At 36.1% G+C, this 19,636-nt stretch overlaps 1 protein-coding gene across 1 annotated transcript in view; it reads right to left on the bottom strand.

Annotated features, from left to right (window-relative positions):
• Positions 1–19,636, bottom strand: part of SAMTOR (S-adenosylmethionine sensor upstream of mTORC1) — a 79,427-nt gene that overhangs the window by 26,828 nt on the left and 32,963 nt on the right. The window contains exon 3 of the mRNA XM_005887433.3: positions 18,461–18,631. Within this exon, the coding sequence (XP_005887495.1) occupies positions 18,461–18,631 (171 nt within the window). The remainder of the gene's footprint in view (positions 1–18,460; positions 18,632–19,636) is intronic.

A 19,636-nucleotide genomic window follows, 5' to 3' on the forward strand; every position in this document is an offset into this window, starting at 1 on the left:
CTTATGCTTCAAATCCTCCTGAGACCCTCTGTCCCCCTTATCTTCTGTTGCATTTGGAAAAAGTTATTTGTTTTTAAGGGCTCATGTAATTAGATTAAACCCACCCAGATAATCCTCCTGTCTTGGTCAATTGATCAGTAACATTACCAGAAAAAGACTGAGATCGCTGGAGGGAGAGGGATTTTTGCCTCCTTCAGACTACTTTTAGACTCAAGATGCAACATCTTGCAGATTTTAGACCTGCCAACCCCTACAATCATGTGAGCCAATTCCTTAAAATACATCTGTCTGTCTCTCTGTATACATTCCCACACACTATATTAGTTCTATTCCTCTGGAGAACACTAATACACCCTTCCCAACAGAATCCCATGCATCTGGTGGTCAAGATTCCTATTTTCATGTAGGGCTACCCAAGAGATGAGAAGGAGTTTCAAAACACAGAGGAACACCAGTGGCATATCCCTACTAACTGTTCCCTAGCAGCATACCACAACATACTGAGTTTCCTTGCTCCCTCATAAGTCAATAGATAGACTGAATTATTGGTCTTAATCAAACTAAACCTCATGAAAGAGAAGCCTATCAAGATTCCTGGCAAAGAAACTTAAAGGTTTAAGATACTCTAAAAATGCGAATACAAGGGAGTTAGAAACAACACAACACAACAGATCTGACGCTTCTATTTCTAGTAAAAACATTTTCAGCTAGATTGAAGCAAAAAAAATTACTAAATCAGATTGGGCAAGATTAGAAAAATTCAAAATTATAAATAAAGTTAACTGAAATGCAGATTTATATTCACTCATGACCTTGTCCTAAGTGATTAACCTACATTTCAGCATTTTTTAACAACTCAAAATTTTATGACAGGGCATGATTCTTTAAAGGCAAGGGTCTAGTGCTTGAGTAAGAATACATTTTATATGTAATGGGAATTTTTTAAGAGTTACTATACTCTTACCTGTCTTCTTAAAAATAACTTAATACCTTTTCTTGACATGAGAGATATTCATCATGACTGTTCATCATTTTTATAGATATATAGGACTCTATTCCTACAAAAAAAATTGCCTGTTTCTAGAATTATTTGTTTTTCTCTAAGATAGTTGTCTTTTCTCTGTGTCACATTTTGTTATTATGTAACAGACTCTTCTGTTTTCTTAATGTTTCTTATCTACTATGCTTTGAAAAATTCTCCCCTTTATTTCCTCTTTTTCATTTTTGTGTATGAAGGCCTCCTTCCATGGCAATTACTTGAACTGATCTCATCTTTGTTCAGAGTGGTTAAACTCAAGTGGGTTAAAACTAGATACATTGTCTTTTATTAACCAGGGTAAGAAGCCAAAGAGTAGATAGAGATATCAGATTCTCACTGTTTTCTCAAGATAAAAGTATCACACACAACCCCTCCACCACCTGAGCCCCCCCTTTTAAAGCCTTTTCTTAGTCTGCTTCTAACATTTTAATCCTTTTTCTCATCGGGATCACCCATAATGTTGTATTTATCCTACTCTAGATACTGTGGGCCAACATCAAAGTACTCAATAGTACACAGAACTGAAAAGATATTGTAGGGATAAAAAGAAAATAAAGGAAACAAAGTACTACTAATTTCCCATTTCTAAGCTCAATTAAGTTTTCTTTGTTCTAAAGTCACAGTTAACTTAATCAGGAGATTGGCATTATCTGGGGCTTTGGTTAAAATTCATTTTATAGTCTCTTTTAAGAGAATTCATTCATTCATTGATTTACTGTGTTTGCAACTCATTGCAGTACTCTTGCCTGGAAAATCCCATGGACAGAGGAGCCTGGTAGGCTGTAGTCCATGGGGTTGCAAAGAGTCAGACATGGCTGAGCAACTTCACTTTTCACTTTCACTTTATGTGAGTTGGGAAGATGCCCTGGAAAAAGAAATGGCAACTCACTCCAGTATTCTTGCCTGGGAAATCCTGTGGACAAAGCAGCCTGGCAGATGACAGTCCCTGGGATTGCAAACAGTCGGACATGACTGAGTGACTAGCACTTTCTTTTCAATTTATGTGCAAGGTTACTGTGTTAAGCCCCTGAGTTAAAGCAGAGAATAACAGAATTTGAACATGTGTCCTCCTGAAGTACTCACTAGTACACGGTTTAGAAAATTATAATGGTTAGGAAGATTGTTATAATGACCCTCGGGCAAGTTACTAAAGTGATTAACTTAATTCTTTTGCAATTCTCTAATCCTTTCTTAAAGTTCTCAACTATTATTAAAGCCTAAAGAAAACCTGGTTTTTAGACACAGACACAAGTTCTCTTCTGATTTTATGATAGAGTAGATTAATTTACTGTGAATTCTGTAAAATATACAGACTTTCTTGGGTTTTCAAAACTATTTCTACCTTTGGGAATATGTATTCAATCTAGAGCTAATGCATAAAAATACCCAGATTCTGGGAAGAACAGGTTTCCCCTCTTAGCAGTCCTTAATGCAAATAAACATTGCCTAAAGGCTTAGAGATTGTGTGAGGAAGACAATGTCATTCTGAAATACCTTACTACTCTACACTCACATTTATAGTTTAAAAGCTCTATGCTATGACCTCTACTGCTACTGGTTTAGATTAAAGTTAACATAGGTAACAATGTTTCTTTGAAGGCTAAAAACCACTGCATTGGCAAACTGAGGTAGAAAAGAATCCAGCTGGCTAAGGTTCTTCAACAACTTATATATTTCAAAGAAGGCTTCCATCGGAGGTTCATATTACATCTATGGTCATGTTAAGACCACACTCTTAATTTTAAAATATTCTCCAGAAGTAAAGCAATTACTCTCATACTTTCTATATCATATTACTCAATTGTTTCCATATTTTTCTTTCACTTATTCAAATATATACTAATTACTGTATGCCAGGTATTTCAAAATTCTCCAAGCCAGGCTTCAGCACTACGTGAACTGTGAACTTCCAGATGTTCAAGCTGGTTTTAGAAGAGGCAGAGGAACCAGAGATCAAATTGCCAACATCTGCTGGATCATCGAAAAAGCAAGAGTTCCAGAAAAACATCTATTTCTGCTTTATTGATTATGCCAAAGCCTTTGACTGTGTGGATCACAATCAACTGAGGAAAATTCTGAAAGAGATGGGAATACCAGACCACCTGACCTGCCTCTTGAGAAACCTATATGTAGGTCAGGAAGCAACAGTTAGAACTGGACATGGAACAACAGACTGGTTCCAAATAGGAAAAGGAGTACATCAAGGCTGTATATTGTCACCCTGTTTATTTAACTTATATGCAGAGTACATCATGAGAAACGCTGGGCTGGAAGAAGCACAAGCTGGAATTAAGATTGCCGGGAGAAATATCAATAACCTCAGATATGCAGATGACACCACCCTTATGGCAGAAAGTGAAGAGGAACTCAAAAGCCTCTTGATGAAAGTGAAAGTGGAGAGTGGAAAAGGTGGCTTTAAGCTCAACATTCAGAAAATGAAGATCATGGCATCTGGCCCCATCACTTCATGGGAAATAGATGGGGAAACAGTGGAAACAGTGCCAGACTTTATTTTTCTGGGCTCCAAAATCACTACAGATGGTGACTGCAGCCATGAAATTAAAAGACTCTTACTCCTTGGAAGGAAAGTTATGACCAACCTAGATAGCATATTCAAAAGCAGAGACATTACTTGGCAACAAAGGTTCGTCTAGTCAAGGCTATGGTTTTTCCTGTGGTCATGTATGGATGTGAGAGTTGGACTGTGAAGAAGGCTGAGTGCCGAAGAATTGATGCTTTTGAACTGTGGTGTTGGAGAAGACTCTTGAGAGTCCCTTGGACTGCAAGGAGATCCAACCAGTCCATTCTGAAGGAGATCAGCCCTGGGATTTCTTTGGAGGGAATGATGCTGAGGCTGAAACTCCAGTACTTTGGCCACCTCATGGGAAGAGTTGACTCATTGGAAAAGATTCTGATGCTGGGAGGGATTGGGGGCAGGAGGAGAAGGAGACGACAGAGGATGAGATGGCTGGATGGCGTCACTGACTCGATGGATGTGAGTCTGAGTGAACCCCGGGAGTGGGTGATGGACAGGGAGGCCTGGCGTGCTGCGATTCACGGGTCGCAAAGAGTCAGACACGACTGAGCGACTGATCTGATCTGATTTGATGATATAGTTATAAGGCAAAGTTACTAACCTTAAATTTACACAGAAGGAATATAATTTAGGTAACTGCTCTATTAATAAAATATCATGAATTATTTTTACATGCCTTTCTATAAGTACAGCTGAACTGAGAATGGGAAATACACACAATATAATAAATATATAGTACTACATGAGAATTCAGTTCAGTTCAGTTGCTCAGTCGTGTCCAACTCTTGACTACCACTTCAAAAAACATCATAAATAATATATGATTTGGGAACTGAGGTTATCTGTTCACTCCTCCATATACTGTTCTCAATATGACTAATTTGGCTATTATCAGTATAGTAAGAATAAGCATAGTAACAATGTGTTATTAAATTTGGTGCAAGAAAATATTCAGAACTCTGTGTAACACTGGGACTAATCTAAAGATTCCAGCTCTGTCTATGGCAGATCCATGGGTAGGCAGTTTCCATGGGCCAAGTGAAGCAAGGAAATGGGTGAGAATCAGGGAAAAGCCATGCTCTCCAGTGACCAGCAGCCTGTGACTACAATATCTATTGCCTGGTGAAACAGAAGTGGTCAGGCAGGAGTGGGCTGAAACTCAAGGCAGTTGTTTATTGATTACAGGGTTTCAGCTATTTTATCTCTTTTAAACAGCAGCTTCCCCATAAGCTTCATGGTAGAAGGTTTAGAAAGTCAAAGACACTAACCCTCTTCTTCACCATAAATCCTATCTAGGCCTAAGTACTAGATCTCAGAAAAATTTTATATTTCCTTTGTTTCACTTAATTAACAGCAGTCTTCCAATTTACCCATACTTTTGTTTCCCCCTCTTAAATATGCTTTCAAACAATATTACAGCTATACTTTCTCAAAAGAATGAGAGTATAAACAAAGTAGGGAAACTGTTAAATAACACATATGAAGGTATTTAAAAACTGGGATTCATGTTTTCCCCTGCACATGCCATTATCAGTTATACCACTTATTGCACTATTGTCTTCATGAAAATAACTGAAAAATTAAAATAATACTGTGATAAGGAGCTTAGTTATCCATCTTAGTATAATGGGGACAAAGATAAAATTCATTAAACCTGCTTAAAGCCGTGAATTTTCAACCTCCCAGTTTCATACTTACTGGGTATGCAAAAAACAGAAAAGCTAAATTTAAACTGTGTACTCAATTTTAAATTATTAAAGAACATGTAAAACATACTGGAAATATATTATCACCAATGCTGATTAAAACATGAGGTATAATAATATTATTTTTTAAGGGAATGGGAATGAAAGATCTCTTACAACTTTCCAACTTTCTCATATGAATTCACTCGACTCTTTTGAAAAGGAATTACCTGCCCTCAAAGAGTTTATAAGTGTCTACAGGTCCAATGCCACTGAGCACACTGACAATCTAAGTGAAATTAAATCTGTCCCACCTCTTTTCCCTTGCTCTTGTGTATTTTGATGTACCAAAACTTTGAAAAAAAAATTAACACTCCTCCTCAGATAAATCATAAAACAGGGTATACTGATTCTGAAAAGCACAATATCTGTTTTTCTTATACTCAGCAAAAAAGAACTGAATTTAAATTAAAATGCAAATAAGCCAACTACTTTGGTGACTTAATACTGTTAATATTTAAAAATAAGACATGAAAAACAATGGCTTTGCTCTGGGAACACCCTATACTTTTTAACTACCAAGTAAACAACCAAGAGTAATAAATACAGAAATATGAAGCTGAAGAAGTAAACTAAGCCACCTACTACTTTTACATACATTTACCTCCCTTGGTATTATGCTATGTTTTTTAAAACCTTACTTTTCCATGTATCTAGCATAGAGTTAGAAATACAGTAGCATTTAGTAAATATTACTTTTTTGAATGACTGAAAATATACCTGCTTAAATGTTCCGGTTGCTGGGGCTACTTTATACTTCACCCTAGTGGTCACTAGTTTTGCCTTTCAAATACAGACTTTGGGACTGTGTGTAACAAAATTAAAATTACAGTGCAAATTGAAGGTTAAACATTCCACCAGTTAAAATTTGTCTCAACTGACTTTCCCTCTTGATAACTGGCTATGATGCTTCTAAATACGACAATGAAGAATCCAACTATGTTCAATATACCGTATCATGAAATGTACTTTACTTTATCCGAAATCTCTGAAAATCACTATTATATGTTTAAAAGTTAAAATCTGCAGAGTACTATCCTTAACCATGACTTACCACAGCAATATTTTGACACTTTCATATAAAAATGCTATGACAAAGAATGAGTTACACTTATCAAAATGCAAGTGATTTAAAAATGTCAAAGAAAACATAAGTACCATCACCCTCCAACACTCCATATAAAATTATTAAATGAAAAAAAAGTTGGTAAATGTTTTCTAAGATTCAATATCAAAAGAGCAAGTTACTCTAGTTAACTAGAAAAAATGGCATTAACCAACGAAAAATCCATTCTCTGAGTGTAATGAGTGATTTTTAAAATTTTGGACCAGAAAGACTTATCTACAAAAGGAAGAGGGATAAGAACAAAGCTTTCAAGTAAAGCATGTCTTCTGGAGAAGTACTATAGAGGGGATTTTTATTAAGAAAGTGATTTTCCTGGAGATAAGAAGGGGGTGATGATTTAAAACTGCAGCAAAAACAACACAATTTACTCTTCAACCCACTCAATTCTATATATATACATATGCCTTCTGTTCCTTAACTTTAGCCAATTGCCAGCATCTCTCCATTCTCTAATTTAGTTAATGCTGTTGTATTAGCATTAAAAATAAATTCAGTTATATTCTACTTAGGTGATTCAAGATAATAAAAAAAATTATAGACTTAACAAATACAAAATAATACATGTGTTGTAGTCATTTGGGGAAACTCCTGAATTTCCCAAAAGACATTATCCTATCTTAATCTTTTCACTTGCTACCATGGTTCTCTTAAGAACATCTTCTCAATCTGTGTCCAATTAATGATTATCTTTAATTGGATAATCCATACTGAACTATTATGTTCATTATAGTTTCCTTTTCATTCCTATTATACATAAGCACTACCTAAAGTTCCATAACTGAGGTTTCTCTCTTTCCTTCTCTCCTTCTACTATACAGTTTTTCTCCAGACTGATTCAGGTGATATTCTGTATATCCAGATGCTATCACATACTTCCAACAATCAAAATAATCCCAGATGCAGATTATATTTCTATATATATTTTTTGATTTTTAAAATTTTTTCTTAGCCTGAGACTCACATTTTCAATAATATGCAAGATAATAATAATAAATATATCCTGTTGAACTTATTTAACTTAACAAGTATCTATTGAGGACCTTGTATGTGTTGGCACTATGCTAGGAGCTGAGGTGCAAGGCAGATGTGGACCTTACCTTCACAGGGTTTACAAAGTGGTCTAAAAGGAAAGGTAAACCATAAACAGAATAAGAAAAATACAATGCGTTGGAGCAGGGGTTTTCAAACTTTTTGGTCTCAGAATCCCTTTCCACTCTTAAAAAAAAGATCTCAAAGAACTTTTGTTCATACAGGTTATATAAATTGATGTTTACTGTATAAAACAAGCTGAGAAAAAAATTTTTTATTTAAAAAACAGCAAAATAAAAATCATCATAGGTTAACATACATAGTATTTTTGAAAAAAAATTCTACTTTCCAAAATAAAAATGTTAATGAGAAAAGTGACATTGTTTAACATTTTTTGTTGTTGTTGTTGCAAATCTGGCTAAACAGATAATAGCTAATCATGCCATGATGTTTCAGTTTGCCTTTTGTGTACTTCCCATTTCATCATATGACATAATAGATAATTACTCAAGAGTTACGTTGAATATGATTTATAATTTTTATTGTCTCATCACCAACAATCTTAAATTGAAACTGGCCTTTTTTTAAAAAAAAAAGTGGGTTCATGATGAAGAATACAATGACTATTAATATAACTTGGTTTCACTGCCTTGATCGTGCTTAGATGCCAGTAATTTTATCTACCACTTCTTCTGAACTATCAGTACAAACAGCAACATAGTAAAAAAGGCAAATACTATTTTAATATTAACATGAAATACTTTGAACTCACAGACCTCCCCAAAAGGGCTTCAGAGACTCCTAGAGATCCATGGATCATACTTTGAGATCTGCTGTTAGTTAGAGAAGTATGTAGTTTTGTTGATGATACCGAACCTAGGAGTAAAGGAAGTTCTTCCTCAGAGTGTTGAATGTTTAAGACTATATAAGGATTAAAAGGAAATTATGCAGGTTGAAGGGGTTAAATGCTGGCTTGTGAGAGGGATATTCTAGGCAGAAGGAAAAACACCAGGCAGAAGCTAGAATTTTATATGAATAAAAGGAAGATCAGTATTATTGAGTCATATAGTTAAAAAGAAAAGGTACCAAGGAAATGAGGGATGCAAAGCTCAATAATGAAGGATAATGAAGGATTTTTTATGTTATGCCAAGGAACCTGCATTCTATCTCAGAGCAAAAGAAAATCCCTGAATGGTTAGGAGAGTTTGCCAAGTGAGCATCAGGTTTATGTTTCAGATAAAATTCTCAGGTTGAACTGTGGATAATGAACTTCAGTAAAACTGGAAATAGGAGTCTATTGTAATTGCCCTGGTGGGAGAAGAGGACACAGAGGGGTAGACAGACTGAAATGATATTGATAACTTGGAAACAATAATAGGACTTGGTGATAAACTAGATGTGCGAAGTGAGATAGGGAAGGAGTCAAGAATAAATCTTTAAGTTTCAAGCTTTGGCATACAGACGCATTTAATGAAAAAGGGAACACTGGAAGAGGAACAAATTCAGTAGTAAAGGGGAAAATATTAGCTTGCTCATGATACAAAGGTATCTCACAGGCTTTGTCAACAATAGGTAAACAACTCCATTGAAGTAACTCATTGATACAGAGAACTGTTAAACTTGCACTGTGCTGTGCTTAGTCACTCAGTCATGTACAACTCTTTGTGACCCCATGAACTGCAGCCCACCAGGCTCCTCTGTCCATGCAGATTCTCCAGGCAAGAATGCCAGAGTGGCTTGCCCTGCCCTCCTCCAGGGGATTTTCCCTACCCAGGAATCGAACCAGGGTCTTCTGCATTGCAGGCAGAATCTTTACCAGCTGAGCTATGAGGGAAGCCTTGAGATAGAGAAGGAGTCAAGTAAAAAATCTTCAAGTTTCTAGCTTAGGCATACAAACACATTTAATGAACCAGGGAATACTGGAAGAGGAACAAATTTGGGTGATTCAGTAGAAAAGGGGAGAATATTAGCTTGCTCACGATATAAAGGTATCTCACAGGCAAAAATACAACCAGAGAAGTTTAGCAGGCACCTAGATATGTGAAGATCAGATCAGAGCTCTGAACTGGAAATACAGATTTGGTATCATCAGCATATACATGGGTAACCAAAATCATGGAAGTAAATTAAGCTGCCAGGGGATGATATGAAAATGAAGAGTAGAGAACACAGGAACCACATTTAAAAGGGAAAAAAGGGTATGCGCTGCTATTAGGTTGTGAAAAAGTAACTGTGCTTTTGGATGAAAAAGTAATTGTGCTTCTGGACTGTGAATTTTAGATCATTATAACTAGACTCAAACACATCTTTACTAATCAAAATAGGAACAATTACAGTCAACTAATTTTTGCCAATGAGAAATAAGTTTATTCCTACAACATAAAAATCTGTACTCTGGGATTCAGTGAACTCTTGGAAAGCATTCTGCTGGTTCTGGAAGCATGTTCCCTGCAAAAAGTTGTTGAGATGGTTGAAGAAGTGATAGTCAGCTGACGAGAAGTCAGGTGAATATGGAGGATGAGGCAAAACTTCATAGCCCGATTTGTTCAACTTTTGAAGCGCTGGTTGTTGTCAGGTGGTTGGGCATGGTCATGGAGAAGAATGGGGCCCTTTTAGTTGACCAAAGTTGGCTGCAAGCTTTGCAGTTTTTGATGCATCTCATTCATTTGCTGAACACACTTCTCAGATGTAATTGCTTCACTGGGATTCAGAAAACTGTAGTGAGTCACATGGGCAGGAGACCACTACACAGTGACCCTGATTTTTTTTTTGGTGCAAGTTTAGCTTTGGGAAGGGATTTGGAGCAGCTTCTCGGTCTGACGACTGAGCTGGTTGTTGCCGGGTTGTTGTATAAAATCCACTTTTCATTGCATGTCACAATCCAATCATTGTTGCTGCACAAAATAAGAGAAGATGACACTTCAAAATGACAACTTTTTTGGATTGCAGTCACTTATCAAGCTTTTTCACATTTCCAATTTGCTTCAAATGAGGAATGACTGTAGAAAGGTTGACGCTGAGTTCTTCGGCAACTTCTCATGTAGTTGCTTCGATGATTCTCTCAATTGTTTGTTGTCAATTTCCAGTAGATGACCACTTCGCATCTCATCTTCAAGGCTGTCATCTCCTTTGCAAAACTTCTTGAACTACCACTGCACTGTACGTTTGTTCGTTAGCAGTTCCTGGGCCAAACGTGCTGTTGATGTTGTGAGTTGTCTCCACTGCTTTACAACCCATTTTGAACTCTAATAAGAAAATCACTGGAATTTGCTTTTTGTCTAACATCATTTCCCTAGTCTAAAATAAATATAAAATAAACAGCAAGTAATAAATCATTAGCAAAAAAACATAAAGTGAGAAATGTGAATTAAAATGACATATAACATAACCACATTTATTTAAGAATGTATTCCAATATCACACAGCAAAGTTCAACAATGCAAAACCACAATTACTTTTACACCAATCTAATATTAAAAATGGACAAGAAATGGACTGATACAAGGACATGTCCTTATATAGTACATGTATTAAGATGAAGACTTTTTTTTTTAAAAGATGAAAAGGAGAAATGGAAGAGGTTGTTAATAACCACTAAATTATCATTAAGAACCATAAAACAGGTAATAGGACATGTCTCTGTCACCCCCATAAAGTGAATAACATTCACTGATATTTTAGGATGAGTTTTACTAGGCTTTAGGTAACTCATTCAGAGAAGGCAATGGCACCCCACTCCAGTGGAAAATCCCATGGATGGAGGAGCCTGGAAGGCTGCAGTCCATGGGATCGCTGAGGGTCGGACACGACTGAGCAACTTCCCTTTCACTTTTCACTTTCATGCACTGGAGAAGGACATGGCAATCCACTCCAGTGTTCTTGCCTGGAGAATCCCAGGGACAGGGGAGCCTGGTGGGCTGCTGTCTATGGGGTCGCACAGAGTTGGACACGACTGAAGCAACTTAGCAGCAGCTGCAGCAATAACTCATTAGAGAATGGTAAATTGTTAGTTAAAACACCAAAGACCCTATTTTCTAAATTACTTTTCTGTAATTCTACATAAGTCTAACTAGCTTTATATTTTTATTAGATCAAATTAGATTCAATTCTAATTACTAAGATAATAAACTGTTTTAGATAGTAAATCTTTAATTTACTTTCTATTGAGGGCATAATATACAAACTATAATAAAAATCTTATAAACTGAGTTTAACAGAATCTGGGGGGAATGCTTTATATCTTACCAAGGAAGCACATTTAGTTTAAGAAGCCCTCCAAAAAGAATTTTGGTCATCATTTTTATATACACAGTCATATCCATTTCATCTAAGTTATCAAATTTGTGGGCATAGTTATTTATAATATTCCTATATTATCCTTTTACTGTCCATGGTATCAATAGTCATCGCTTTCTTTCATTTTTAATATTAGTAATTTATCTTTTTTTTCTTGGTAGTTTGACCAGAGGTTTATCAGTTTTACTGCCCTTCAAAGAACCAGCTTTTGGTTCCACTGATTCTCTCTGTGGTTTCCCTGTTTTCAGATTTCATTAATTTCTATTCTAATTTTCAATATTTCTTTTCCTTTTACTTTAGATCTAATTTGGTTCTGTTTTCCTAGTTTCCTATGGTAGAAGCTTATATTACTGATTTTACATCCTTCTTCTTTTCTAATATATGCATTCAATGTTAAAAATTTCCCTCTAAGCCTTCTTTCACTATAGCTCTTCAATTGTGATAAGATGCATTTTCATTTAGTCCAAAGTATCAATATTTAAAAATTTCTACTGAGACTTTTTGACACATATGCTAATTAGAGAGTCTACAAACATTTTGAGCCCTTTAGCTCTCATTGTCTGGAATACCAGACCATCTGACCTGCCTCTTGAGAAATCTGTATGCAGGTCAGGAAGCAACAGTTAGAACTAGACATGGAACAACAGATTGGTTCCAAATAGGAAAAGGAGTATGTCAAGGCTGTATATTGTCACCCTGCTTATTTAACTTATATGCAGAGTACATCATGAGGAACGCTGGACTGGAAGAAGCACAAGCTGGAATCAAGATTGCCAGGAGAAATATCAATAACTTCAGGTATGCAGATGACACCACCCTTATGGCAGAAAGTGAAGAGGAACTAAAAAGCCTCTTGATGAAGGTGAAAGAGGAGAGTGAAAAAGTTGGCTTAAAACTCGACATTCAGAAAACGAAGATCATGGCATCTGGTCCCATCACTTCATGGGAAATAGATGGGGAAACAGTGGAAACAGTGTCAGACTTTATTGTTTTGGGCTCCAAAATCACTGCAGATGGTGACTGCAGCCACGAAATTAAAAGACACTTACTCCTTGGAAGAAAAGTTATGACCAACCTAGATAGCATACTGAAAAGCAGAGACATTACTTTGCCAACAAAGGTCCGTCTAGTCAAGGCTATGGTTTTTCCTGTGGTCATGTATGGATGTGAGAGTTGGACTGGGAAGAAAGCTGAGCGCAGAATTGATGCTTTTGAACTGTGGTGTTGGAGAAGACTCTTGAGAGTCCCTTGGACTGCAAGGAGATCCAACCAGTCCATTCTAAAGGAGATCAGCCCTGGGATTTCTTTGGAGGGAATGATGCTAAAGCTGAAACTCCAGTACTTTGGCCACCTCATGCGAAGAGTTGACTCATTGGAAAAGACTCTGATGCTGGGAGGGATTGGGGGCAGGAGGAGAAGGGGACGACAGAGGATGAGATGGCTGGATGGCATCACTGACTCGATGGACTTGAGTCTGAGTGAACTCCGGGAGTTGGTGACAGACAGGGAGGCCTGGAGTGCTGTGATTCATGGGGTCGCAAAGAGTCAGACACGACTGAGTGACTGAACTGAACTGAGCTCTCACTGTTATTGATTTATAGTTTAATTCTATTGTGGTTTGAGAGAATATCTTCTATAACTCAAATCTTTCTAAATTTGTTAAGGTGTGTTTTACAGTCCAGAATATGGTTTATTTGGTAAATGTTTTGAAAAAAAAATCAAACTTTTTAAAAGGCATCAAAGTACTTATTTCATATCATTTACAAGTATATATGTACAAGATGAAGGAGGGTTGGGACACAGCTATTTTACTATTAGAAAGAATGGCAGTAATTGGGGCTTGGGATAAAACTCAAAAAGTAACATCTCAATTCTGAGCTATAGATGCTATTTTAAAAGTGACTCCTCATTTTCACTTTTCACTTTCATGCATTGGAGAAGGAAATGGCAACCCACTCCAGTATTCTTGCCTGGATAATCCCAGGGACAGAGGAGCCTGTTGGGCTGCAGTCTACAGGGTGGCACAGAGTAGGACACGACTGACGCAACTTAGCAGCAGCAGCAATAAAAAATTTTTGGTCTTCATAAAATGTAAGTGAAAAAAGACCAAAGGTATTTTTGCTATGTGAGAACTTATCTGAACCCAGAAATCAAAATGATTTTATTTTGGGATAAGACCAGGAAAAAGATAATCTTTGCTATCTACATTTGCAAGTAGCACAGTGATAAAGAATCCACCTACTAATGCAGGAGATTCAAGGGATTCGGGTTCAATCCCTAGGTGGGGAAATTTCGAGGAGGAAATCCCAACCCATTCCAGTATTCTTGCCTGGAAAATTCCATGGACAGAGGAGCCTGGCTATAATCCATGGAGTCACAAAGAATTAGACATGACTGAGCACATCTACGCTTGCTATGCAAAATCACAAGTTAAACAGATTCAGATAGCAATAAACACATATCACCTATATAATATCTATAAATAGAGTAAACATCTGACCTTTGACTATTTCATTTACCTCTCTGCAAGTGTTATGTACAAGAGAGCAGAGATTCTCTTTGGGAAAACTGAGCATTATTTTGTACTGAGGATCACTTTATATTTAGATGCATACAGTGGTAGATTATTTATGATAAAGTATAATGCAGAATGATTGTTTCAATAGCATAGCAAGAGCAGTTTACATAAAAATTTTTATATTATATGGTCTCTATTGTGTAAGAAATGAGGCCTATTAAAAGGACTGGAAAGAAATATACCTAAATGTAACCAGAATTAAGTAATAATTTTTCCACATTTTCACACTGTTATCTTATTTAATTTGTAGTCAGAAAAATATACAATAATTACTTTAATACAACTTGAGAAGTACTGTAATAGAGCTATAAAAAGGTTTGCTATTGGTACCAGAGTATCAATTCTTTTGAGATGTTCAAGTTAAATTCTGAAAGGGAAGATATTTCAAATATATCCTAATGTAATATAGCAATAGTTGATCAGAAAAAGGATATACTGCACTTGCAACTGCCAGTGAGACCAAGCATATACCACTAGGGAAATTTACATAGTTCCATGGTACTAGAATACAAGCTGCAGTAAGAGTAAGAGGAATAGGAAGAATAAGTATACTTGAACATACTGGGGCCAGATGCTGTATGAAATAGTTTCTAGAATGAAGAAAATCTAAACCTAGCCATCTTAGGCTAAGATGTTTCAATGCTTAACTTCAATATTTAAACCATTGATAGTTAAACAATGACATTAATAGTTAAACAATAACATATAAACAATCATATTTCTTTTAAGTACTTAAAATACTCTTTTTCCTTTAAAATTAAACCAGATACTGAAATTTGACTATAGCAAGGGAGAGGCTGGCAAATACACTCTTCAAGAAACAACTATAACAAAGAACACAATCATGAAAAACAACCATTTGAGGGCTCGAACATACACAAGCATGTTGCTAAGTGTTAATTCATGAAAACTAGCTGAATCTTGGTTAACAACAGTGGGGATTTGTGGTGCCTTTGCCTGAAGCCACCCTCATTACCTTCACCCTTTTCTCAGTTGGTATGGAAATTCTTTGAGGATAGGGCTGGCTGTGAAAAAAAGCAACTTCACTTCTGGAAAGGGTTAAAGGGATTTTGAGTAAACAGTGAAAAACACACACAGAATTAAGTAGCAAACTCGGTAAGGAACAAACAGGGAATGTAAGCATCTATGCTAGCTTCAGGTTGCAGTTTTGGTTGGCCTGAACTGTAGACTGGAAGGCTGGTCAGAAATTTAGAAATTCCGCAAAGATTCCGGAAATGAGAGAGACACAGAAGGGCTACAGAAACTCTTCACATAGCCTTGGCTGATTGGGAGGCTAAATGAACATGTACGGGAGACCCATGAGGGCCTGACGGAAAGCAGAAGGTGAGGCAGACTTGAACACTGCCTTAATTTTAAATGTACTCCCAAATCAACACACATCCACTGGCAAAGGCTGGAGGCCTCACAGGTTTAGAGAGGTATTTGAGCACAACTTCTGATTTATCATTGACCCCTAATCTGTCTAGACACAGTTGCAACCCTAGCAAACCAGCCTAAAAAATTAAAAATAATAATGTACAAACTACCAGGGAAACAGATCCCACAAACTAAGTACAGGCAGACTACTAAAAAAACCATCACTACCCATCTTCCTTGAGGGAAAAATCCAAACAAGAGTTCCAAAACAAATGATCAAAAATACACTGGACAGTTTTCAACAAAAAGTGATGAGACATGCAGGAAAAACAGGAAAGTGTAATCCAAATTCTAGAATAACGGCAGTAAATAGAAAGATTCTGAGTGAGCCCAAATGTTGTATTTAGCCAAGACCTCAAATCAGCTATTATAGAAATGCGCAAAAAATTCAAAGAAACCATGTTTAAAGAATTAAAGGAAAATATGACAATGTAACAAACAGCGTTATCTCAACAATGAAACAGAGCCTGTAATAAAGAACCATATAAAAATGCTAAGATTCATATTTTCCATATGTACCTGGTTTTTTGGTAGTTGTGTGACTATATCATTTCTTTTTTTTTTGCCACATCATGTGGAATGTGGGATCTTAGTTCCCCAACCAGGGATTGAACCCATGTCCCTTGTGTTGGAAGCGCAAAGACTTAACCACTGGACCATGAATGAAGTCCCTATAATTTCTTACACTGGTCAATATTTTTAAAATACTTAAGAATGAATACTTGAGGTATAAGCTGTTTAGCAACTCATTATGCTTTATAAGCTTTGTAGTAACCTTTGAATAAAGGTAAAGATCTTTTCCTACAGAATTAATCAAACATATTTTAATTTTTTTAGTGAAATTGTTTATACCTAACTGGGCTTTCCTGGTGGCTCAGATAGTAAAGAATCCACCTGCAGTGTGGGAGACCTGGGTCCAATCCCTGAGTTGAGAAGATCCCCTGGAGGAGGGCATGGCAACCCACTCCAGTATTCTTGTCTGGAGAATCCCCACGGACAGAGGAGCCTGGTGGGCTACAGTCCATGGGATCACAAAGAATCAGACAAGACAGAGTGACTAAGCAAAAAAAAAAAATACCCAACTAGATATTTCAACATGGTACAAAATCAAAATAACCAAAGGAAATGTTATGTTGATAATCACAGGTGTGTAACTGTTTTAAGAGTTTAGTTTAATTTCCATGGTTAGCCTTCACTGTCTGTCAGGAATGTTTCTAGAATTATTTTAAGGGAGTAATAAAATATTACTTGATTCCACAAACTTATTCTGATACTACAATATAAAAATAATTTTAATACTATTAGTAATTAATTGCACTGAACACACAGTGAAATACTATTTAGTCATAAGAAAGGGGGAGATCTTGCCATTTTCGAGAATACAGATGGACCTTGGTCATTACACTAACTGAAGTCAGACATGAAAAGACAAATACTATATGATCTTCTATGTAGAATCAAAGAAAATCAAACTGATAGGAACAGAAATCGGATTTGTGATTGTCAGAGCTAAGGATTTGAAGATAGGAGATTGGGTGAAAGGTATTTTCAATTAAGTTCTAGAGATATAATGTCCAGTGTGGTGACTATAGTTAACAATACTATATTGAATATTTGATAACTGATATTAATAAAAGTTCTCATAAAGAAAAAAGGGTAATTAGGTGAGGTATGGTTAACTAAACTCACTGTGGTAATCTTTTTACATTATATACATATTAAATCATTTTGTTGTATGTCTTAAACAATGTTGTATGTCGACTGGTGGTGGTGGTTTAGTCGCTAAGTCATGTCTGACTCTTGCAACATCATGGACTATAGCCTGCCAGGCTCCTTTGTCTGTGAGATTTCCCAGGCAAAAATACTGGAGTTGGTTGCTTTTTCCTTTTCCATGGGATCTCCCAGACCCAGGGGTTGAACCCACATTTCTCCTGCATTGCAGGTGGATTCTTTACCATTGAGCCACCACGGAAGCCCCTATATGTCGATTATATCTCAATAAAACTGGGAAAATACTCATGTATTTATTAAATAAAATTTGTGCCTATATGCATATGTATTACCAGCAGGCAGGTTTTTATATTGACAATAAAATAATGGCAATTAATTCTATTAGAAATCTACGTGTTCGTCACTCAATCATGTCCAACTCTTTGTAACTCCATGGACTGCCAAGCTCTTCTGTCCATGGACTTCTCCAGGCAAGAATACTGGAGTGGGTAGACATTCCCTTCTCCAGGGCATCTTCCCAACCCAGGAATCGAAGCTGGGTCTCCTGCATTGCAGGCAGATTCTTTACCAGCTGAACCACCACAGAAGCCTGATCATCATCATCATCATCATCATCATCTTCTATCAATTCTTTATTTGTGCTTTCTTTGTTAGTGGACAGCCACTTTAAATTTAATTTAATTGGATTTTGCTGTTTTCATATTTTGTATTACCATAAATATAATTATTATAACATTTAATGAATGATTCTTTCTCATTTTTAGTAAGACCAATCTATGCTATGGAACTATTAGTTTCCCAGATGTCCCTTAAAAGTTTATGCTACTTTCCTATGTAATAGTATTACAAATTTACATTTCTCAAACTAACACTACCAGAGAAGCAAACTGCCCACTACCTGTTGTAAACCATTATTTTACATTATTAACACAGATATACTTACTCAGTTATAAATTCAGGGTTTGTAAAGCTGAGGTTGGTTAAATGACCTTCAAGTTTAGAAGATTCATGCGTATTTAAGGCTGGAGTGGTCTTAGTGCCGAGTATAGCTCTTTTCTCATCTTTTTCAAGTGCTTTTCTCTTCCCACCATTTTGGAAATATTCTCTGCACACACTACAATGCAAAATAAAGTTATATTTTAAACAACAGTATGGATATAAAATAAAAATGGACAAATATTACCCTTTATTAATAAAAATGGGAAATTTTCAAATTATAGTTTCATATTTTTAAAATGTCACATAGAGGGTAAGTTTGAGTACCTGTAGCACTTTCAAATTTTTTACCATACAACAAAGCAAGATCATAGATTATGTTTAATAAATTAGAAGTTTCTTTTCAGAAGCACAATACCTATATGTTTTGCTGAACTTTATTCTTAGCTAAAACATAAGTTCCTCCAGAAAAGCTTAGATAACTCTGCTATTCAGTGACACATTCAAGAAGAACAGTAGTCACTGTTTAATTCTGAGCCAGCTCTGCTGGTAGCACAGCTGTTTTTCAGATCCCTCCTAGTTTATAAAAACAAAGGCACAAAATCAGGTTGCCAACATAGAAAGAAGAGCATAAAAATCTAGTTCAGGTAAAAATAGTATCATATTATAAAGGTATACATTCAGAAAGAACAAAGGTTTGAATATAATAGTGATTTTTATAATACCTGGAAATTATTCCTACCCATCAAGAGACCATTACTGTTTGTCCCAATTTTTATAATATAAATGAATATTAAAATGCAGATTTTTCAAGATATGTTGGAAAATATAAGCCCACATCAGGTTGTTATCTAGAATCAGACACTAATGACTGGTATTAACATTAAATATTAAACGATTTTCTTCATACCTATTACAATTTTAGAGAAGGAAATGGCAACCCACTCCAGTATTCTTGCTTGGAGAATCCCATGGACAGAGGAGCAGGGCAGGCTACTATCCAAGGGGTTGTAAAGAGCTGGACACAACTGAGTGACTAATACACAATACGATTTTAGGATGAATATAGTAGGGTACCATGCCTGGGTATGTAACAGGGCAATAAATATGAAGCACAGAATCAACTCAAGATATTCACTAGCTATTAAAGACAAGAAACTTACAAGAAAAAAGACTGCTGTGA

This window comes from Bos mutus, chromosome 4 (genome assembly GCF_027580195.1).
Source record: "Bos mutus isolate GX-2022 chromosome 4, NWIPB_WYAK_1.1, whole genome shotgun sequence".
Lineage (NCBI taxonomy): Eukaryota > Metazoa > Chordata > Mammalia > Artiodactyla > Bovidae > Bos > Bos mutus.